Source organism: Solanum verrucosum, unplaced genomic scaffold, assembly GCF_900185275.1.
Source record: "Solanum verrucosum unplaced genomic scaffold, falcon-dt-bn FXZP01000241.1, whole genome shotgun sequence".
In the NCBI taxonomy this organism is placed as follows: domain Eukaryota; kingdom Viridiplantae; phylum Streptophyta; class Magnoliopsida; order Solanales; family Solanaceae; genus Solanum; species Solanum verrucosum.
The window spans coordinates 305678-331205 of NW_026020543.1; the positions used below are offsets into that span (position 1 = coordinate 305678).

Sequence of the window (25528 nt, forward strand, 5' to 3'; positions counted from 1 at the left end):
CCCCTTGAAGTTTTTCAAACAAATCATCAATTCTAGGAAGGGGATACTTATACTTTATAGTCATCTTGTTCAATTGGTAGTAGTCTATACACATCCTAAGGGACCCATCTTTCTTTTTCACAAACAATACCGGAGCACCCCATGGAGATATGCTTGGTTAAATAAAACCTTTGTCTAACAAGTCCTTGAGTTGCTCCTTCAACTCTTTCAATTCGGCCGGAGTTATTCTATAGGGAGGGATGTATATGGGTTGTGTATCTGGAAAAAGATCAATGCCAAATTCTATTTCCCATTCAGGAGGAATGCCGAGCAAGTCATCGGGAAAGACTTCCGAAAATTCACTCACCAGGGAGACTGACTATAAAGAAGGGACCTTGGACTCCGCATCCATAACCTTAACAATGTGATACATGCACCCCTTGGAGATCATTTTCCTAGCTTTTAGATATGAAACAAATTGACCTCTAGGAATAGAATTCACCCCTTTCCACTCTAAAATAGACTCAGTTGGAAATTAAAATTTGGCTACCTGGGTCCTACAATCTATTGAAGAATAACATGCACGCAACGAACCCATGCCCAAAATTACATCAAAATCAAGTTTGTCTAATTCTACCAAATCAACCAAAGTGACTTTATGAGACAAAGAAATAAGACAACTCCTATAGACTCTTTTTTCCACTACCGAGTCACCAACCGGGGTAGACACCGAAAAAGGTTCTTCTAACACATCAGGGAGTATTTCAAAATTCATAGCCACAAAAGGTGTAACAAAAGATAATGTGGCACCAGGGTCTAACAATGCATAAACATCAATAAAAAAGACTCGCAACGTACCCATCACCACATTCGGGGAACTCTCTTGGTCACCTCGGGATTAAAGAGCATAGAAGCGGTTCTTCTTGGGAGCATCAGAGTTTGAACCAATAGGAGGAGTTTTCTTATCATCTCTTTCTTTAGCCGTACGGGTTGGGCAATCTTTCAATTGATGGCCACTCTTTACACAACCATAGCACACACCCATGCTGGCAAGACATTTACCATCATGCGTTTTACCGCACTTGGCACAAGTAGGCCTCACCATAGAAGATCCCCCACTCTTGCCTCTTTGAGGCTTAGGGTTAGACACCTTATCTTTGTTGACCCTTGGACCACTAGAGGAGTCTTGGTTGGAAAACCTCTTCTTGAATCTTGGTCCACATTGACCCTCGAACTTACCCTTAGAAAAATTTCCATTATCGGTCCTTGCCCTCTTTACCTCTCTATTTTTCTTCCTAAGCCTTGTCTCCTCAACTTGTTTAGCATACACCATTAGACTTGAAATGTCCATATTATCATGAAGCATTGCCGCACGACATTCTTCCTCAATCGAGTCAGACACACCTGTCACAAATTGGCTCATCTCATCTCTAGGATTAGACACCAAGGACGAGGCATACTTGGACAAATTAGTGAATTTCAAGGAGTATTCTTGGACACACATACCTCCTTGACAAAGTTTGATGAACTCCTCAACTTTGGCTTCCCTCTTCTCACGGGGAAAGTACCTATCAAGGAATGTTTTCTTGAATACTTCCCAACTTATGGGACCCGCTCTTATAGCCCTATTATCCTTCCATTAAGTATACCATACTTGGGCCACATCCTTCAATTGATATGCGATTAGTTCGGCTTTCTCAATAGAAGTCACCCCCATAACATCCACTATCTTATAGACCTCTTCCACAAACTCTTAAGGATCTTCATTCACTTTGAAACCAAAGAACATAGGAGGGCTCATTCTTGTGAAGTCTCTCAACCTTAAAGCCATGGTGCTCACATTAGAATTCACACGGGGTCTAACTTCCCTATTTGATTGTGCCGTCATGGCTTGGGCTTGAGTTGTTATGGCTTGTGCTTGAGCCGTCATGACTTGAGTCAATTGTTGGAGAGCTGCCCTTATTTCCACATTGGTTATAGTCCCCCTCATCATTAGGAGCTTGAGGAGCTTAGAGAGGAACTGCCTCATCCATATTCTCCTCTTCCATCCACCTTGCATTCACCCTTCTTGAATTCATTGCCTATAATCACAAGAGAATGGTTTGGAAAATGACTTCATAGAGTTAGGACTCCAAAGCACGACTAAAGAGTAATGAAAGAAGTGAAAGTTCCTAAATATCTTATAGCCTTTCATTCATAGGTGTGGCGCACTTCACACATGAACAAGACTCTACTAGACGTGGTTTATGAGACATCAACCTAAAATTAATCCCTAAACCTTATGCTCTGATACCAAGTTTGCCACGACGCAGGGGTACCCCCTAGACGTAACACGACGTACTTGACCCCGAATGGGGTCGTATACAGGCCCTTAGCATAATCATACACATAAAGTCATAGAAATGATGCGGAAAATTTAAAACTTTTACAATCGAAGTCAACTTCTTTTTCATAAATGAAAATAAGAATCTAGATCTTGTCTCAATCACCATCTAGTACAATAGAGAGTACTAATGGAGTAAAAGCCCTTTACTTCAATAAAGTCTCAAAAATAGAAAGTACAATAAAAGCTAGAAATGAATAATGACTAGTCCTCGAACCATGAGGACTCACCAAGCTTAGGGAATAGTCAACCCAAGCTTCACTTGAAAGAATGAGTACGTCTAAATGACCAGAACCTACACTCATAGTAAATGTAAAAGAAATGGGTTAGCACATAAAGTACTAAGTATGGAAGCATTCATAAAAATCCTTGAAATTTGATAAAAAGGACAATTTCGTTGAAAAGCATGCATTTGTCAAGTTTGAGAATCATTTATGCATTCTAATGTAAAATACAAGTCATAGCATCTTCATCACATAAATCCTCATAACATAGTAGAACCATTACCTTAGCAACCCTAAGGTATACTTGTGAAATGTATGGTTGGTGTCCCATAATACCAACCATGCTAAGTACTCCTTTGAAGCCACCTTAGTCACACATATCATCTTTAGAACTCATCATAGTCCATAGTTATAGATAAGGAAATAGTCATGTACATTACTTGAACATAAAGAAAGTCATTCATTAGTAACAATCCATTCAACATACATGCATACATTCATGTATTATCATAGCATAAGGAACTATACTATAATCCCTTCCAAAGTCTACTTGTGCAATGTAAAAGTGAAGTCCCATACCCCCACTCCTACTAAGTAAAGCTCATCAAGAAGTCATAAGTATAGTTTATGTCATATTCATTATCTATTCATGTAGGGAAAATAGCCTTAACCGACATAGACCATGTGAGCTACATGTAATCCAGTGTCGTGTAACCCCACACCGAAAGAAGGTGTCCTACTTGCCTAAGGTAGAACTAAATGTATAGATTTTAGGTGGATCCACTAGCTAAAGACCTATGTGGGCACTTAGTTATGGTATGGGGAGATTACTTCTAGAAACCCGTCCTATTGTATTGACGAGGGAGTTTCCATCTCATGAGATCATTTGTAGAAGAGCAATCCTATTTTATTGATGGAAAGGCCTCTACCTTATTTTCCATATCCACTTGGTTCTAAGCATTAATTTCCAATTTATACATAGTTAGTCTTGAATTGCATTTACATGTTTGAAGGAATATCTTGCCCTTCATTCAATACAACTCATAAAATAGCTCATAGATTCAATAGTTGAGAACTAGCTTCCAACCTTAGAATCATCATGAACATATGAGTAAACCTTTCACATTACGTTCATAGTGTTTCATGAGAATAACCTTTCAATCAACACAACAACATTATAACCATCGACAATTCATACATAGTCATGTGTAAGGGTAAGGGGAGAAAGATCTTTCAACAATACAACATTTTACACAATAGTCATAGGATCTTCACTTTCTAAGTGAATCGTAAGTTCATACACAACTTTTATCAACAAACATAAACCTTCATAATTTTACCCCTCAAGGGTCATGAATCATGTATCACAATCACACCTAGAAACACTACATTAGGCATGAATAGAACAAGATTCAATAACTACAGTACCATAGAAACAATTCATAGTATTCACCATGCATCAGTAGACCTATCACAATTCATGAAATTGGGGTCATGGGGGGTTCATGGGTTCATGAGTTCATGAGTTCATGGGGGATTTTACTATAAAAATCACCATTAAATAACAAATCAACCATAGTATAAGACAATTGACCCATTGAAATCATTATTAGGAAGAACCCATGGCTAGATTGAAAACCCTAGTTTTAAAGAAAACCTACTAATTGAAATAGAGTTTAAGGGCTTCATGGAAGGAAGCTTTCGATGAATCAAGTCTCCCATACCTTGATTGGAGATCCTTCACGAACTTGAAGAGAAGAAGCTGCTCCCTTGAACCCTAAGTTTGAACTTGTTCTTGTTCTTCAATGGAGTCTTAGAGAGATATTTTTTCTTAGAGAGGCGAGTTGGTTATGTTTTGAGTCTTGTGAGTTATGACGTGTTAAAATAGTTGGATAATAGTTAATAAATACTTTTAAATGTCTAAATAAGTAATATAAATTGTCCCCACCCTTTAATAATTAAAATAGAACTTACCTAATTTAATTCACCCTTGGCCGAGATTTTGAGCAGTTTCACAAACCCCATCCATGACCCCCCACACACGGGGCGTGGATGGACCCACGGACCATACTGGTCACTCGTGGGTTGGGTCTGGGGCTGGTCATCTTGGCCATGTTTTAGGCCTCACTCACGAGACCCCACCCACGGGGCATGAGTGGGTCTACAGCCTGTACTGCATGGGCATGGAAAATGACTGAGACTTTGTTCATTTTGGGAAGGCCAAGCCTTGACTCATGACCCCCACTTACAGGGCGTGAGTCCATCCACGAGGCGTGGGTCCCCCTTTCATGGACCATGCTGGTTTTTGGCAGCTTTTAGGTCAGTCCATTGGTCCTCCTGAAGGACCCTTGGTGGGTCCTTGGGGAGGGGGGGCAATGCTTTGACGTTTAGGCAATAAGACCTTAGTACTAGGTTAGGGAAGTTATTTTAGGATTCTAATATTTACGTTTAACTCCATTTAGGTTACTAGATTACGTGTTAGGCTCTAGCTTAGGTCCTTAGATTTCCAGGGTGTTACACATTTCAATTACAAAACCTTGCAAAAACTGATCAACTAAGAAATTTTGCCTAACTTTTAGTGCAATAAATCAAAATGTCAAGTATGTGTTGAATCTAAGTATGTTAAGCATACTTATAAATTTATTGAAAGGAATTTTAATCCCTTAGAATTGATTTACACTAACATTTGTGATATGAAGTCAACACCATCTCGTTGTGGGAAAAAATGTTTCATAAATTTTATTGACAATTGCACTAGATATTGTTATGTCTATTTGTTGAATGGTAAGGATGAAGCGATAAAAACATCGTGGCAATATAAACTGAAGTTGAAAATAATTTTCATGATTATAAGTGGTATCTATGAAGAATATGCATTATCTTTTACAGAAATATATTTGGAAAATGGAATCATCCATCAAATTACTGCACATACTCACCTCAAACTAATGAAATTGTTGATAGAAAAAAATAAAACTTTGAAGGAAATGTTGAATGTCCTACCTATAAGTTCAGGTTTACTACAATTTTTTTTTGTGTGTGTGGGGGGGGGGGGTGTGCTATCATTATAGCAAAATAGAACAACAAAAAGTTTGTCCGTTCTGAAAGAGAGAAACAAAAAGTTTTGTTTGTTAATAAAGGGAGCAACAAACAAAAAGCTTTTGTTTGTTAAGAAAGGAAGCAACAAAAAAATTTATTTGTTCAGATTTTATTGTATCCTAATAAAGAATTGATTGTCGACCCTTAATACACACAATAACTCTTGAAAGATAGTGATCTAACAATTTCCAATACAGTCTATTCCATATGAGAAATTGAAATGAGGGAACTATTTCCCAAAGGATCAAAATAGGACCTAAGACTGTGGATTATATGTTTATTGGATATGCTAAAAAATAGTAAAGCATATTGATTTATGGTTCATAAGTCTGAACCGTCGGGTAGCCAAGTAAAGGGTTGAAACGACCATGGAATGAACCAAAGGAGAATGTACATAATAACAAAATTCAGAGGCGTAGTAAATTCAAAGGACATTTACTTCCTTTGGGTTTGATTTTGTAACATTTCTTGTTGAAAAATGAGTCTCACATATTCGAAGAAGCTATGTCTTCTATGGACTCATCCCTTTTTGGAAAGAGATAGTCAATAGTAAGATAGATTCAATCTTGAGCAACCGTACTTGAGAGTTGGTTGATCTTCCTCCAGGAAATTATAAACCTTTGGGTTCAAAGTGGATCTACAAAAGGAAAAGAAAGTTGATGAAACTATTGAAAAATACAAAACAAGACTTGTTGTCATAGGCTTTAGACAATAAGAAAGCCTTGATTATTTTGATACATAATAGCCACTAACTAGGATTACATCAATTCAGATGTTAATTGCGTTAGTTGCGGTATACGACCTTCAAATTTGTCAAAATGGATGTGAAAACATTTTTTAAAAAAAAAGGATAATTGGAGGAAGAAATTTACATGGAACAACCCCAGGGCTTTGTTGTTTTTGGTACAGAAAAGAAAGTCTAAACTTGTTAAGTCGCTTTATGGACTAAAAACAAGCGTTCAAATAATGACATGCGAAGTTTGACCAAACTATGTTGGCAAATGAATTCAAGATTAATGAATGTGATAAATGTTTTTGCATTAAAGACACTCCAAATCACAAGATCATTGTTTGTTTTTGTATTGATGACATGTTGATCATCAAAACAGACATTTCTGACATAAATTGTACTAAGCATATGCTAGAAAGTAACTTCGATATGAAAGACATTGAAGTTACTGATGTGATTGAAAAGGTACTTGACAAGTTCAAGTATTTGGATTTCAATATTGTCAAGACTCCAATAAATGTGAGTTTTATACTTCAAAAGAATGAAGACAAAAGTGACTCACAATTGGATTATTCTAGAGTATTGAGAAGTATGATATATATCATGAAGAGTACACAATTAGATATAGCATGTTGCTATTAGTAAACTGAGTCGGTTCACAAGTAATCTCAATCAAACTCATTGGATGAAAATGAAAAATGTTTGGGAGTATTTAAAACATACTTAAAACTTATTGTTTTGCATTATAACTAATATTCAATAGTATTGGAAGAAAATAGTGATGCAAATTGAATCACCAGGTCAAATGAAGTAAAATCCATGAGTGGATATGTATTTACTCTTTGTGGAGGAGCAGTCTCTTGGAAATCTTTCAAACAGAAATGTATCACTCACTCTACTATGAAATCTGAGTTTATCACTATAGATAAGGCCAGTGAAGAAGTTGAATGACCCTGAAATTTCTAGAAAGATTTTTGGCCCAAACCATTAGCTCTAGTATGCATACACTGTGAGAGTTAATATGCAATAGGTAGGGCATGGAACATGATGTATAAAGAAAAGTATCGTCATATATTACGTAGACATAATATCGTTAGATAACTATACTCTAGTGGAATTATAATAATTGACTATCTAAAGTCAAAGGATAACGTGTCGGACCCACTTAAAAAAGGCCTTACTAGAGAGGGAGTTGATAGATTATCAAAGGGAATGGGATTATGGCCGAAGATAAGTCATTGACTCTACCTAGAAGATTGGAGATCCCAATATCTAGGTTCAAGAAGATCAAACAAAGTCATAGATGACGGTTCAACATTGTCAAATTACTTTTTTATGGTCCATTCTTATGATAAGACAATGTTCACTAACAAAGATAAAAGCATTACGACTTTTTAATGGTTTCTAAGTTTGATACAGGGTATATCAAATAGTGTATCTATGGGATAACACATTTAGAAATCACGTATGTAGGTGTAAAGTGTAAGCTGTTTCAAGGAGAATCTGGTAAGGCCAGTTCTCTACACACTTATAAACCAAGACGTGTTTATGACTGAAATGAACAAAACAATGAGAACCAAAACCATTTCAAGGGTTGATAGTGTGACTTATGTTGTCTAGGTACACATTAAATCTCGACGGTTCACAGATATCAAATCTACTGATTGATCGAGTATATCCGATATATGTTCACTATGGAAAGCTTAAAGGGAAACCTACTTATCCAGATGCAATCAATCCTTACTTATGAATCACACAGTTTGTCATGCATATGTTTTAACAATAGTCATGCCATATTCATGTGGGGGATTGTTGGGTTTTAAAGGCGTGAACAGGAAATGAAGGGTTGTGACTCTCCTGAAGGGTTGTGACTATGCCGAAGGGTTGTGACCTCTATGAAAGGTTGTATCCTTTCTAAAGGGTTGTGACCGTTTGTAAGGTTGTCCATTTCCAAAATGTTGTGACCTTTCTGAAATGTTATCTTCTTTCCGAAAACTTGTGACCTTAACCCTTTGTTTGCTATAAATAGAGAGGCTTTCTCTCATTTTTCTGCTATAAATTCTTCCTTTCTTCTACGTACATTTCTTACAAAATAAAATCAATCGATCATGTATGTGTGTGTGATTCGTTGCTGTCATTTTGAGTTCGTTGAAATTATCGAAGTTTGAGGTACCGCTACTTCTTTAATGGTTTATCCGTTTTATCTTGGGAGGAATTAATCTGCAACTTCGGGTACTTTAGGGGATTAAATTTCTTAAGGACACACAGTGGGTCTTATGGACTCACATAGTTCTTTGTTTTTCCTTTTCATCTTTTATTATTTTTGGTTTGTTAATCTGAATACAGGAGATAACAAGGTGGGTGGCAATGAATTCGCCTTAGGAGGACCAACATGTGGCTGGCTTGATTGACTTGTAGGGGGCAATGAAGCTGGTGGAGAATCGTATTGTTTCCTCTTATTTGCATGCTTTCGACGCTTTCCAGATGTCTTCTTCATTTCTTAAAAAGATACTCAAAATATGCATAAGGATACGTGTACAAAAAAAACTTATATTATAAAATTGTGAAGCATAAACAAATCCTTCTATTGAAAAGATATGCTTAAAATAAATGATTACAACAACTCAATATTTATCAGAAGATAACTTAATATCCTATTTATCATAATACAACTCAATATCTTATTTGAAAGAACATACAACAAACACCAATCCCAATTAAGTCATCACAACAATATAGTAGTATTAACTAATAAAGTAACATCAAGAATTATCAAATATCAAGTCAAATAAAATGATATTGAAACTATTGCAGCAAGGAAAAATGCATTGGAGTAACTTATAACTAGGCAGATAATTAGGAATAGAACATAGTAGTGGTTGATTGTGTCTTACTTCATGAGAATCAAGCAACCAATAAGTAAATTTTCTTTTGCTACACTCAAACACTTGAACTGATGGTTAGCTTGTCAGATTATGATTTGTTCTGCTATCAGTTTTAATGACATCTAAATTATGTCGAAGAAGGTTATGCTTCCAATAAGGTAACTCTCAAAATATACTTTGTTTTGTCCAATTATGTGCAACACCATAACCAGGTATCTTAGATGGTGGATAATTTGTTACCTTAGGTAGATCCCTAACCTAGATAGGAGTATGTTTTAATATTAAGGGGTCGTTTGGTAGGCCGCATCAAAACAAATAATCCATGTATTATGTATGATATTATTTAGTACTATGATTGGTAGGAATTTGGGTCTATGTATAACTAATCCATGAATTAGTTATACCTCCTACATAGTATTATAGGATGTATTACTAATACCTTCCATTTGGAGGTATTAGTAATACATGAGATATAATACCATGGGATAAGTTTATGCAAAGACAAAATATCCCCCAAATCATTTTAATTATTTTGTTTATTTTCTTGGTTTTATGTTTTTTATTTGTACTAGTAAATTTATTTAAATATATTAGCTTACAAATAATTTAGAGAGAGTTATTTGTTACTAAATAAATCCAATACAAATTAATACAATATTTGAAATGTGAATTGTTTAAGATTAACTAATTAAAAAGGTAAATATATCACCACATGATGTTTGTGATCTTAATTATATATATTTGTGTGGTTTTATAATTATTTATATTATGAACAATTTATAAAATTGCATACATATAAAAATTACAACTTGCAATTTTTATATGTTAATGTAGATGGTTTATTCAATTTTACTATTGTTTACCGTATTTTCAATTTTAAAAGTTGATAGTCTATCTTTTTTAAAATTGAAAATTGACATTTTTTAAGTGATCAATTTACTAAGATGACAATTATTTATCCTTAAATAATTGAAGTGAAAAAAATAAGGCAAACATGACAACAAAATATTTCTTCTCATAACTAGTTAGAAGGCCATAAAAAATAATATTGTCCAGCAATTATTTACGTTAACCCAATTACCTAATAATTCAAGAGTATAATTGGAAAGAAGACATTTATAAAATTTTAATCCAAACACAAGATGAGGTGGGAAAAAATGAACCAAACACTTAGTAAAAATAAACTCTGCATTACTAATATATGCACTATTAATCCTTGCATTACTAATCCCTGCATTATAAATCTTTGTACCAAACGACCCCTAAGTTTCATTGAAAAAAGTCATGAACTCTCGTGGCTGATGCCAAATACTATATTTCATCTATGTTGTGTGTCACGACCCAACCCACCGGGACGTGCGGGCACCTACATACTACCACCTAAGTAAGAGAACCCTCACATCCCAATAATTAAAACATGTGGAAGATTTATGAGAACAGATAAATGTAAAAACATGATTTTATAAATACTAACCTTAGACACTCTTTTAGTTAAAAACATGTAAAGTAATTTAATAACTCCCATTAATCTAGTCTAAATAGGTACAAGAGCTACTAAGAGTACATCTGGACAAGATAATTAAAAACACAACTCCCACCATGCGGAAGGAAGAATAGAAGTTGTCGGAGAGTTCTTCGTCTTCACCAAATGAAACGTCACCAATCCTGCATCCAAACTATGTCAAAAGACATAGCAAGAGTAGTATCAGTACAAAACACACATATTGGTAGGCATCATCGGCCAAACCGACGCCCACCACATAATATAAGAAACCAACCAGTAGAAATATACAATAGACCAATCGCTCCTCCACCTTTACCCTCTCTTGAAATACCTCCAATATACACTAGTATTCTGACCACTGACATCCTTCTCAATCAACCTACCTACCAGGTACTTTATCATAGCCTAGCCATTCTACCACATTAAGAAATTCCCCAAACACAACCACCGATATTTCAGCCAACCGTTCACGTCATATCCTTACTTCCTCGTCACACTAACCAACCATGGTCACATAGTACCTTAAATCAAACTTTCTTCCTACTAAACCCAATCTCTTTTCCCCAAAGTGAAATATGCCTAAACATATTTCATCACACCCGTTACTTCTACTTCTCACCATTACAACACACGAACCACCCTTACTATCCATCACTCACCTCTTGAACACTTTATCCTTATACTATATCTAACAAGCTCGCTTAACCCAAGAACTATCAATATTAATATTCATAACATGTATCCCCTAAGTTCAACATGAGCAAGTCAAATAACATTATAATCATATGCATATATCGAACATGTACCACATTATCAACATTAACGAACAAGAAACCACTTCACATTTTATATCAAGTCACGCAATTTTACCACATCATTGGTCCTCTCATGGAACCCAAACCCAAATAGTTAGGATAATGGAATGTGGTACCCGATCCAATTAGTTATGTCGGAATGTGGCAACCGATCCCATAGTTATGCCAGAACGTGGCAATCGATTCATGTTAGTTATGCCGAAAAGTGGCAACCGATCCATTCAACACACCACAATCACAATCACAAGTATATTCTCAAGATCATACATTTAAGTCATTATTTCATGGCAATGATAATTCATCTATCTCATATACAACAAGTGTGATTAACAATGCATCATTCATATACATATACAAGTATCATAATGAAGCAAGAACAAACATACGTCACACAATCATAGAATCACAACAATCACCTACAGATTATTCATGCAAACCCTAATTCAGCCATACTCAGCCCTAATTCCTCGTCTAAGGCTTCTTTCTAGGGTTTTAATTCATAAATCTTTCGGTGCATGAAGCTCTACGCATAAATCCTACCATTGATTTACATATATTACACGGTGAGTACAGATTTAAACTACTCAAGTCATAAAACCTAGCCTACTTGGGTGCTAAGCAGTTGCACAGAGTTTTTGACTTTGATTCTGGTTTTTCGGGCATCGTGACGGTGAATTTGGCCAAGAATTTGCAAGATATCACCATCCTCAGCTAGAAATCTTCTTCTCATTCCTTCCCAAGCTTAGAACCATTTTTCTGAGGTTTGTAAGGTGTTTTACGACTTATTTAGGTATTTTAGGAAGATGGAGAAAATATGATTTCTCATAATTTACGTTCTGCCTCGCCTATCCAGCCGTGGCACCGCCTACCTAGCGACATATGGCCTGCTGTGGCGGGGCAATGTTTCAGATTTTTCCTGGATTTTTGTTTCTCCTAAATAAAGATGGTTTAGGTCGTTACAACAAATACCAATTTACCCCTCGTTCGTCATCGAACGACTAGTGCACGGATCAGTACATACCCTACCTTGTAGTATTTTTAACCAACCACTCGGTCCATTATGATTTTATGGTAGGGGATGGTTTTCTTGTTTCTTAATCCTGATTTACGATAGGCCCTATACTTTAAGAGACTGGTTAGGGATATGACGCAATGTTAGGGAAAAGAAATTTTGTGTCCCAAATAACACAGCCTGATCCCGCCAGGGCGGCAGTCCTCCCGCTGAGGCGGGCCCGCTGTGGCGAGATATCTCCCGCCGTAGCGAGAGATCAAAAACAAAAAAGGGAAATGGGGAAAGATTTTCCTCATTCTCTCTTTTTAAACTCAAACCACCCCCCAAAAATCTCCCGACTTGCTCATTCCAGACGACAAATCAGTTGTAAATTTCTCGTCTCTTACACTTTTTAATTCCTTACTTGATTAATCACGATTGCATGCCACTATTGACTGATGAGAAATGGTTTTTGGGATAGTTATTTTGGAAATGCACTAGGTTGCTTGATTTATATAATAAACGCAACATGGTCACTTCCCTTACGTCCCTAACATTCCCACAACATTCTGGGTGTAAGGATTTCGTAAAGATATGGTTAAATCAGTACAAAAATGGGTGAGGGAAGTTGAAGGGTTTCTTGGTGTAAAACTCCGATTTAGGCCTCTTTTAAGAGTTATTTTGTTGTAATACCTACTTATTTATGTTCTAAGGTAGTTAAATCACTCTGATCTGCTGAAACTCATTCGAAAATGCGGGTCTTGGGACGAAAAGGCACCATTGATGTGCCTGATGTTCGTCCTACATGAAGGCCGCTCTGACGGCCATCATCCTGCTATAGCGGCCTTCACAATCCCGCCAAGGTGGGATTATGGCCACTGTGGCGGGATACGCCAGGTAGTTCCCTCACCCCTTAACACCAAAATTTAGTTTTCTTAATTTTAGCCTTACACCGACTATCCTATCACAATCTAACTTATATTCAACTAAATGTAGGCCTTCTAAATGGCAGGAAAAAATGACGAACACTTACCTTTCATCCGATTTCCCGATGCCGCAATTCGGGAAAGGCATTATAACCACCGTAACACAGGGTTTTATTGCAAGAGGGGTTTCGTAATGCACATGTTAGAAGAGAAGGCACTTGCTTTCTATGCTCGTCTGGTAGAGTTCAGGTTGGTTCCGCTGACTGAGGCTCCCCCAGATGCATGCTACACTTGGGTGAGGGAGTTCTATGCCATCCTACCTACTGTGCGATGGGATGAGTCTCACCCCATCATCTGCATCAAAAGAGTTGACATTCTTTTAAACGCCACTGCTATCAATGAGGCCTTAGAGGTACCGGAGGTGCCGAACCACGAATACGAGACCAGGCTAAGGGAGATGGATCTAGAATGGCTGAGAGACATTCTTGTTGAGCCTACGCGCCGGGATCGGGTTCACTGGGCTACTGTTGAGGGTATTACTAGCACAGATTGGTCACCCGATGCTTAGAGGTGGCTACATTTAGTGAGTAGGAGGATCTGCCCGTCAGGTAACCGCACTGATGTGACCTTTCCCCGGGCCTTGGTGGTGGTGTCGCCATATAGAGCATCCAACTAGATGTGGGGGCACATATTATTTCGTAATGGAAGATGTTCTATCGGGGTAATACGAAGGGGTTCTTTCTCCCTAGTCTTATCACTACCTTGTGCAAGCGGGCAGGAGTGCCACTGTTTGATACTAACGAGGTACTTCCTATGGATCCCCTCATTCACCCCCCTTTGGTTAGGACACGTTCTAATTATAGGAGAAAAATTAGAAGGATGTGCAGGGGTAGCAGCAGTAAGGTGGCCGTGGATTCGGACGACGAGGACCCACTCTCAAGTGCACAGGTTGAAGAGGACCTGGAGGATGTCCGGAAGAGGATAGGGAGCGCCTATGCCGACTTCACTCTGGTTCCACCCAGCACTGCCCTAGAGGCCTAGATGCTCCATCGCGAGTTACGTCGAGAGAGGATGAAAGGTCTGGAGAGGGACCGTCTGCTGGTTCGGATCTGGAAGGCGGTGAAGATCATATTTACTTGTATCGCTTCTGGGAAGGAGATTCCCATCATGGAGAAGGGGGATTTCTATTAGTTCTCTAGTCTAGAGGAGGCCATGACAGGCCTGGTGCCCCCGAAGGAGTTAGTCTCTGACACAGATACCTCTCGGTCGAAGGGTTCTTAATTGCTTGTTAGCCCTTTTTGGCTTGTAAATTTTAAGACAACTCTGTTTTTATCCTTCACTTTCCTAAGTTTTGTAATCACATGGATGCTAGATTTTGCTGTATGATGTAGCCTTATATTTAATCTTAAGGTTTTATACTCTATTACTTATGTTGTTGAACACTGTTAGGCTGGTAGGGCTGAATTCGGAGACCATTCGGGGTCTGAAATAGTGGTTAGGAAAAACAGGGGAGACAGGTTGAGGTTCTGCCTTACCTCATCTTGCTCTGGCGGGAGAAATTCTGCTCGGGTGGTCCCACCCTGGCGGCAATAATCCTGCCCCAGCGATCGAAACGGGAATAAAACCTCTGCCAAGATTTTTCTGGGGTTTTTTGCTTTTCTAAAAATTCCCAAAGGTTCCAGCTTTACCCTGACACTTAAGGATACTTCTTATACTAGGGTAATCATTGTCTACCCCCAATCAATCATTTGATATACGAACCAATACGTTTTAATGAATTCTGCACCACAAACCATACATCCACAGAATACGCCCCGACATTCACGACTCGCATAATTCAAATCAATTGGCCAACACACTGCACATAATAAGGTTCTGACACACATTTATAGTACACGCATTTGCATCATCACATTCAACAAGTTCAACTTTACATTCGCAGTTAATTCAATCAACAAGAATCACACGATCACAGTTTCCAGTACGCAACGCACGGACAATTTCAATTTATTAGTTAGTTCGATCCATAGATGACCATTACTGGTCACACATGCCCTTTTTCAGCCCCTAAGGCTAGGTTCCAATTGGAACCTTCTAGTTCCAATTTACATTGCTCGTGTTCCGTCAGTCGTGACCACGACTTCTGGTTCACTTTGTTGAGATACCAATTGGAATTAGGAGATACCAATTGGACTCAACTCATACCACAAGTGACACTTCACACGAAAGGAGAGAATAGGTGGACCAATTTCCTAGAATGTTTCTTAGCTTCCTGAAGATTAGATGTGGACGTTAACACACCAATCTGCACGAGTCTAGTCCATATTTTGCTCTTGTACAGGTAGACCGGTAACCTAGGCTCTGATACCAATTCGTCACGACCCAACCCACCGGTCCATGTGAAAACCTACATACCACCACCTAAGTAGGAGAACCCTCACATCTCAATAATTAAAACATGCGGAAGATTTAAAGAACAAAGATAAATGTAAAAATATGATTTTATAAATACTAACCTTAGACACTCCTTTAGTTAAAACGTGTAAAGTAATTTAACAACTCCCACGAATCTAGTCTAAACAGGTACAAAAACTACTAAGAGTACATCCGGACAAGATAATTAAAGACACAGCTCCCACTATGCGAAAGGAAGAATAAAAGCTGCTGGAGAGTTCTTCGTCTTCACTAAATGAAACGTCGTCAATCTTGCATCCAGACTTTGTCAAAAGACATAGCAAGAGTAGTATCAGTACAAAACACACGTACTGGTAGGTATCATCGGCCAACCCGACGCCCACCATATAACATAAGAAACAAACTAGTAGAAATATACAATATACCACTCGCTCATCTACCTTTACCCTCTCTTGAAATACCTCCAATATACACTAGTATTCTGACCACTGACATCCTTCTCAATCAGCCTACCTAGCAGGTACTTGATCATAGCCTAGACATTCTATCACATTAAGAAATTCCCCAAACACAACCACTGATATTTCAGCCAACTGTTCACGTCATACCCTTACTTTCTCGTCACACTAACCAACCATGGTCACATAGTACCTTAAATCAAGCTTTCTTCCCACTAAACCCAATCTCTTTTACCCAAAGTGAAAGCTTACTTAAGCATATTTCATCACACCCACTACTTCTACTTCTCGCCATTACAACACACGAACCACCCCTATTATCCATCACTCGCCTCTTGAACATTTTATCCTTCTACCATATCTAACAAGGTCGCTTAACCCAAGAACTATCAATATTAATAGTCATAACCTGTATCCCCTAAGTTCAACATGAGCAAGTAAAACAACATTATAATCACATGCATATATCGAACATGTACCACATTATCAACATTTACGAACAACGAACCACTTCACATTTTATATCAAGTCACACAATTTTGCAACATCATTGGTCCTCTCATAGAACCGAAACCCAAACAGTTAGCATATCGGAATGTGGTACCTGATCCAATTAGTTATGGCGGAATGTGGCAACCGATCCCATAGTTATGGCGGATGTGGCAACCGATTCAAGTTAGTTATGCCGGAAAGTGGTAACTGATCCAAGTTAGTTGTGCCAGAACGTGGCAACTCATCCAAGTTTGTACTTCTTCCCAACATCGACTCAAAGGAATAGAGTAAATTTGGATGGTTGTAATTCATCTCTTTACGCCACTAGTTGGTCATAACCCACGATAATTGGTGATTGGGAATCATACGCCTCAACTTTATTGTTCAAGTGAGCCTCCAAGTCATGAATATCTGAGCCAAATAGATCTATTTCTTATCTGAGCTCAACTTTTTCCTCTACCAGTTAGGTTTTCATGTATAGTAAGACTATCATAGAGGGACTCTTGAAACTTTTGAAGTTGAGCTTGTTCATGTAGTCAAGATTGACTCACTATCACTCCTTCGTCACAACTTTCTCTTTTTGGGATTCAGTCTCTTCCTCTAATTGAGTATTAGCTAGGCCTATAACTTGCAAATTATAAACGCCAAACTTAGCGTGCATTTCTTTGAGTTTGGAATGAGTTTTCGTGATTTTTAAATGGATTATTTTAATGCCATCCATTGTCTTAGTTTGTTGCTCCATTAGTTGCTCAAATAAATCCATAATGCGAGCCTCTTGGTTTGCATCCTCCACTTCATCACTTCTGGCAACATCACAAATAATAGAAGAGTCTTAATAAGGGTTCAGTAAGGGGAATAAGAGTTAGGAGAATCATTCCAATAGACATCTTAACCACCACCTATATAACATACATTTTATTCAAAATATTAGGTAGGTGCACACAATCCGCTCTTTTGGATAATACGACAATTGATATCCAAGTGGGGTAATCCATAGTATTGACAAAGATACCCATCACCCAACATTCATCAATCCCAATCTTCCATATCAATAAGGAGTCGTTTGGTACAAAGATTAATAATTGATGAGTCCATAATTTGGACTCATTTAGGGCCATATTTTGATAGAATTAGTGTCCTCAAATGCATATTTTGTCTTAATATCTGATGAAAACCCTTAAGTTTCAGGTATTTGGAGTTTGAGTAAAATCATGGACACTACTTGGCAACAAGGAACAAGGCAGCTGAAAAGAATGAAGAAATGAAGGCCTGAAAATTGTCGAGCCAAGTTGGCAAGTTGCCGATCGGCTTGGAGATCGCCTTTTGTTCCAGTGTGCTGAACTTTGAAGGGAAAAAACAAGTTGGCGATGAAATGGAGTAGTTGGCATGTCGCCGAGTAGTTTCGCGAAGCAGTACTATATCGCCCAACAACTCGAAGCGTAAAGATGCTAAAGGCTAAAGCAAGAAGGCGATGAAATCGACCAAAAGGCGGATCACCGAGTGTATCGGCCATCCCGACTAACTACGTCGAGTGATCCGCTGCAACACAAATTCTCAAACACTATAAATACTCATTTAAATTGTTAACATAGTATCAAGTCGTAGAAAATTATTATTTAGACTTGGAATATTTTCAGTCTGATGTTTTAGAGTGTTTGAAGAATCCTTCATACCCAGTTGATGGAAAATGATATTGGTATAATTTTTTATCTATTTTACATGTCTAGATGAAACCCCAATTCTTGGGGTGTGATTTTGTGACTATGAGTTAGATTATTTTTTGGGTCTTGCTTGTTGATGGTTTATTTGTTGTTTAAATGTGATTTTGTTTAGTAGTTGTGTATGAACTTGATGGAGTTGTAGTTGCGAATATGATTTCATTTTAGCGCTTTCGGTTTGCTCAAGAGAGAGGTCGTGAAACTAAGACTACTAAATTGATAGTCAGTGGTATTGGGTCGACATGGGTTCAGCTTGAGAGAATGAATCCTAGTCCTTGTCCCACACATTTAGCTCGAAAGAATGAATGGGATAAGGCGGAGGCTGTTCTTAAAGAGGCAACTCGGTATTCGAGAGAAACCGAGTTGATTTAGGGTAAGTTGCTCGAGAGAGAATTTACCCCCACTATAGTCTAGCCTAGTCACAAATACTCAACAATTTACTATCAAAAGCATGTACTCGACAATTTTGTTTATCCCGTATTCCTATCAAATCCCAAGAACCCCGTCTATCTATCTAGTTTTCCTATATTTTTGCTATTTGTAGTTGTTAACTAACACAACCCCCCCCCCCCCCATTGATAATTGATGCTTTTGTCACCCCATTTAGATTTAGTATGTTTTTATTCGATAATGTCTATAGCTATGACTAATTAGAACTAAATTTTATTTTTCTATTAATACTCAAAACCACTCCCTCGGGACTCGACCCCAACCCTTGGTTGGGTTACTTTACTATTGTACAATCGTAGACACTTGAATTGGAAGTTGTGTCTTGATTACCCAAAGATCAAAATGGTGCCGCTGCCGGGGAGTGGTGTTATTTTAGAATTTTAAGTTTATTAAATTTGTTGTTCTTCTTAGTGGTAGTTCTACTTACTTAATTTCTAGTTTTGTTTTGTTGGTTGTGTGACTATTTCAGGAAAAAATGAGTCAGAACGAAAGATATGGGTATCAAACGGATTACCCTCTCCTGAAATTATTGAATCTTAGGGACAATCTCCTAACGTTCAAGCAAGTAGGGGATGAGACCATTCAAGAAATGTGGCTGAAATTTCAAGCAGTGCTTCAACCATGCCCAACTCATGGGATGACTGATAAAGTGCTACTAGAGTGATTCTATAGGGGTCTTGAACTCGAAAATAGAAGTACCATTAACCAACTTTTCACGGGTGGTTTGCTATACCAACCCTACGAAGAAGTGGCCAAACTCCTTGATAACATGGTTGAAAACAAACAAGGAACTCAAAATGAAACAAGAATGGAATGCACTGGTGACTCAAATGGATTTCTTATCCAAAAGAGTCATGAAATTAGAGGCACAGTCCACGAAAAATGACAAGCACTTCTCCCTTCGCGAGTGTAAAAAAGGGAAGAAGTAGGAGGGTGGACAAAATGACGAAGTCCTCTCACTTATTCAACACAAGATCGAAGAACAAGATAAGGTGTTGAAAGATATAAAAGAAAACATTGAAATGTTGAATCAAACGACAACCTCCAATTCCATGGTAATTCAGTTACAGGATGCCTAGATAAACCAATTAATATTAGGTCACTATCCACCATTTGCCGAGGAGTCACCTAGTTACATTATGGCCGACTCCGAAGATGAGGACTAAGTGATAACTTGCGTCGTGCCACGACGTTAACTAAGGCGTTGTTTGGGAGGCAACCCAAAACCCTTTATTGCTTTCTATTTGTGTTTTGGTAAAATAATGGTGTGTTGTTTTGTAAAGGTCGAAGTGCGGAAAGTGTTCGAAAAAGTGCAGGGTGGCGAGCAAAAATTCCAGTTGGCGAGTTGCCGAAGAGATCGATGACTCTGACCTAATCCACCATTTGACCTAAGACATCTTCAATTTTGAGTCTGTAAAACTCGACGAGCCTCATAAATTATTGGCGAATCACCGACTATGTCGGCGATCTCGATAGAAACCATCATTGAGACCCCCACACTCACTGAAGGCTCTATAAACCTCGGCGAGACAAGTGAACACTTGGCGAAATGCCAAGAGGATAGGCGAGCTTGACTAATGTCGCCGACTAGACAAAAACTGGATAGTTTCGCAAGCCAAAGGTTTTAAAGTTGCAAACTCATTCACTCTCCTTCAATTTTTATTTGCCCAAATTCACACCTGCACCTTAGTTCTATATTTCTTGCACTTTTTAGAGTATTATTAGTGCCGATTTGTGCTCGGGATTGGATTACCTTGCCACCTTTTCAATCTTCTATTTGTCTACACCAAAGGTTGGTTTTCCTTGCCCCGAGTTTATTTTACCAAAATGTATACTCATTTTCAATAGCCTGATCTTGTTGAAGTGCTCTGATATGCCTAATAGGAGTAGATTGTTTACATACATGATTTAATTTGATAATCTTGCTCGAGTAGTTGTGACTGTTGAGTTCCCGAAATTACATGCCTTAAACTAGATTAAAATTTGAGGGGTTGTGTTTTGATGTTATGGGTCCTACCTTAATAGTACTGGTGCATGCTTGATTTTGTTTTTGGGGGTTGCAAGGTTGAATTCAGGAAGTTGGGTTGAAAATAGGCACATTGGGCCGTTTGGTGAGCTGGGTCGAGCTTGCCATACCACTCGGCAGTTCACCTAATGTCCCCATCTTGCTTTTGATTTCGTGTTTTATTTGATGATTGATTCTGTAAGTTTCGACGAGAAGCTGGATGTCACCAAAAGCACTCGGCGACTCACCAAAAATATTTTCTTTCGCCCTTTTATCTGCACCCCTTAACCTTCGTGCACTGGAACTTTTGGCGAACTTGTCCTTGTTCACTGACAGCTAACAGCGACATGCCTAGTGGTTTTCCCATTGCCTATTTGCTACAATTATAGAGCTAATCCCTTTGGCGAGTTCGATCTAGCTAGCCCAAAAGTTTTGGTGAGTCGCCCTCTAGTTTGGCAAGTCTGTCTGAAATTGTTCTGATGTGATTTTTTTAAGCTTCTCTAACTTCTATTCGAGATTTCGCAGACATGACTAAATCTAAAGTTTCTAAAAGAATAACGTCAGCATAAGAGAAGTCCAAAGGATTGCGATAAAGGAGGATGCAATTATGTCGCAAGGAAAAGCTTCAGAACTGCCCACAACTACTGGGAAAGACAAGGGCAAGAGACCCACTTCTGCAAAGAAAACCATTACCATGGACCCTAATATTCCTTCATGGGCTAGGGGATTTTTCAGAGCGGTGCATGTCTTTCTGGAAGACTCACACTCAACAGACCTTGGTGAATCTGGCACTGTTGTGTCCCCTGAGGTGACCTTTAGCAGCGATGCCCAAACAGATAGAGAGACTGCATAGATAGGATCCCCTCTTTACCTCCATCTCTGTCTTTCTTTATTTTAAATTCTGGATATTATGTTATTTACATTTGAGGACAAATGTTTTTAATTGTGGTGGGGTATGGCTCACCTTTGTGTGCGCTATATTCTTGTTGGGTTGCGAATCATAATGTTGTGTTTTATACTATTTTTCGTGGAAGGTTTGAGCTTATGGCTTCTTTTGCTTTAAATTGCAAATGATTTCGACCCTTCCGAAAAAAAATTTGCCACCTCTTGTATGTGTTGAATGTAGTTATTTTTTTACAAATTTGAGTATCAGTTTTGATTAATATCGATGACTTGAATAGTGCTCATAATCGAACAAACATGAATGAACGGCTACGATGAGACCAAATGAAGTTGCATAGACAATATGTGAACTCTTTGCATCTCGTTGTGATTACCCTTGTATCAAATCAATTCTCTTGCGATGAACGTTGCACACTAACGAAAGTGTAGAGTCTTGTTTGACTTTAGTGTCGATACCTTGTGTGATGAGCTTACTATGAACCTGCATGACAATACCTAGAAATTTCCCCGTTGGTTTGGTCGACTAAGTAAGGCTATCTCTTGATATGATCGTAGGCAACTTCGAAGAGTGTGAGCAAATTTGACATATACCTATTTTGTGACCTACCTTGTGAGTGTGCAAACCTCTTTTGAACACCCCTTGAGCCTTATCTTTCTTTGAAAGAAACTTGATGAAAACTAGACCTCCCTGAGCCCACTACCCTTAATCCTCTTGATTTTTGGTTGATTGAATAGCCAACTTAGGCTTTTAGCCTAAGTAGAGGGTATGGTGAAAAGATAAGGGTAAGTCAAGAAGTGCAAGGAAAGTCTCTTTTAACCCATGGTGTTGAGAAAAATGGAACCCCTACATACAAAAAAAGAAAAGAAAAGAAAAAAAAGTTGTAGAATAAAATACAAAAGAAATGGGGTTCCCGAATAATCCATGGAGAGTGAATAATGGTATAAATTATGAGCACTAACAAAATTTGCACTCAGCCCCGTTACAGGCCTTGTAATGACCTTTTTGATCTTGAGTGAGCTGAAACAAATGTCGATTGGAAAATACGGGCAAACCCATGGGTGAAAGCATGCATTGTGCTCTTTTTTTTTAGTGTGAGCTTTGCATTTGATTTCGCAGCTTTATATGATTAAACTTTTGTTTGTGAATATGGAATCATCCTTTGTGTGAGGGCATTCGAATACTTTTGTTGAGCTTAAACTTGCATTTGAAGCAAGTATTGCGAGCTTTAGAATCTTTGGTATTGGTGTGTCACAATTTGAATCTTTGGGTACATAATTGATCCTTGCTTGAGTAAATTGAGTCTTGTTGTAGTACTGTTTGAGACATCCTTTTTGAACTGCTGAACTTGAGTTTTACTTAAGGACAAGCAAAAGTTTAAGTTAGGGGTGTTGATTAGTCCACAATTTGGACTCATTTAGGGCTATATTTTGATAGAATTAGTGTCCTCAAATGCATATTTTGTCTCAATATCAGATTAAAACCCTTAAGTTTCAGGAATTTTGAGTTTGAGGCAAAGCATGGACCCTACTTGTCAAGAAGGAACAAGGCGGCTGAAAAGAACGAAGAAATGAAGGCCTGAAGATCACCGAGCCCAGTTGGTGACTCACCGATCGGCCTGGAGATCGCCTTTTGTTCTAGTGTGCTGATCCCTGAAGGGAAAGATCAAGTTGGCGATGAAATGGAGAAGTCGGCATGTCGCCGAGTAGTTCCACGAAGCAGTACTATATCGCCCAACGACTCGAAGCACAAAGATGTTGAAGGCTAAAGCAAGAAGGCGATGAAATCGACCAAAAAGTGGATCACCGAGTGTATCAGCGATCCCGACTAACTGCGCCGAGTGATCCGCTGCAGCACAAATTTTTAAAAACTATAAATACTCGTTTAAATTGTTAACTTAGTATCAAGTCATAGACAATTATTATTCAGACTTAGAGTATTTTCAGTTTGAAGTTTTAGAGGATTTTGGAGACTTTGTTATGAGACCTTGAAGATTCAAAGGGTTTCAACTCCAAGAAATTGGACTTGGATCTCGAAGATTCTTCATTCTTGACGTGTTTTAAGACTTAATCCTTCATACCCAGTTGATGGAAAGTAATATTGGTATAAATTTTTATCTCTTTTACATGTCTAGCTAAAACCCCAATTCTTAGGGTGTGATTTTGTGAATATGGGTTAGATTATCTGTTGGGTTCTGCTTGTTGATGGTTTATTTGTTGTTTAAATGTGATTTCATTTAGTAGTTGTGTATGAACTTAATGGAGTTGTAGTTGCAAATATGATTTCATCTTAGTGTTTTTGGCTTGCTTGAGAGAAAGGTCGTAAAACTAAGACTACTAAATTGATAGTCGGTGGTATTGGGTCGACATGGGTTCAGCTCAAGAGAGTGAATCCTAGTCCTTCTCCCACACATTCAGCTTGAGAGAGTGAATGGGCTAAAGCGTAGGCTGTGCTTAAAGTGGCAACTTGATGTTCGAGAGAAACCTAGTCGACTCGAGGTAAGTTGCTCGAGAGAGAATTTACCCCCACTATAGTCTATCCTAGTCACAAATACTTAACAATTTACTATAACAAGCATGTACCCGATAATTTAGCTTATCCCGTATTCCTATCACATCCCAATAACCCCGTATCTATATCTAGTTTTTTTATTTTTTATTTTTGTTGTTTGTAGTTGTTAACTAATACAAAACCCCCCATTGATAATTAACGCTTGCGTCACCCCCTTTAGATTTAGTATGTTTATATTCGATAATGTCTATAGCTATGACTAATTAGAACTAAATTTTATTTTTCTACTAATTCTCAAAACCACTCCCTTGGGACTCAACCCCAACCCTTGGTTGGGTTACTTTACTATTGTACTATCGTAGACACTCGAATTGGAAGTTGTGACTTGTTTATGCAAACATCAATAATGCAGGGATTACTAACACATAGATTAGTAATGCAAAGATTAGTAGTGCAGGGATTAGTAATGCATGATTTATATTTTATCAAGTGTTTGTTTCATTGCTTTTGACCTCATCGCGTGTTTGGATTAAACTCTACAAAAAACTTATTTCCAATTATACCCTTGAGTAATTATGGAATTTTCTATTTCATGTAATTGGGTCAAGGTAGATAATTATCTGACAATAATATTTTTATGGCTTTCGAACTAGCTAAGAGGTTGCTAGTTTCTCACTTGAATTATTTTTTAGGGTAAATCATTGTCATCTTAATAAATTTATCACTCACAAAACGTCAATTTTCAATTTAAAAAAATAGACCATCTACTTTTAAAATCGAAAAGACAGTAAACAATAATAAAATAAAATAAACCATTAATAGTTACACTTAAAAATTGCAAGTTGTAGTTTTAATATGTATGCAATTTTATAAATTGTTCAAAATATAAATAATTAGAAAATCTCTCTCTCTCTCTCACACACACACACACACGCATGCACGCACGCACGCGCCCACACACACATACACACACACACACACACACACACACACACACATATATATATATATATACATTCAATTAAGATCGTAAACATCATTT

At 37.8% G+C, this 25528-nt stretch overlaps 1 protein-coding gene across 1 annotated transcript; it reads right to left on the minus strand.

Moving 5' to 3' along the window:
* Positions 1-877: 877 nt before the first annotated feature.
* On the minus strand, positions 878-1696 carry LOC125810021 (uncharacterized). The gene is made up of 2 exons (XM_049489538.1): positions 1629-1696; positions 878-1547 (listed from the first exon to the last, which is right to left on the minus strand). Exons 1-2 carry the CDS (start codon positions 1694-1696, stop codon positions 878-880), a joined length of 738 nt encoding a protein of 245 aa, XP_049345495.1.
* Between the last annotated feature and the right edge of the window lie 23832 nt (positions 1697-25528).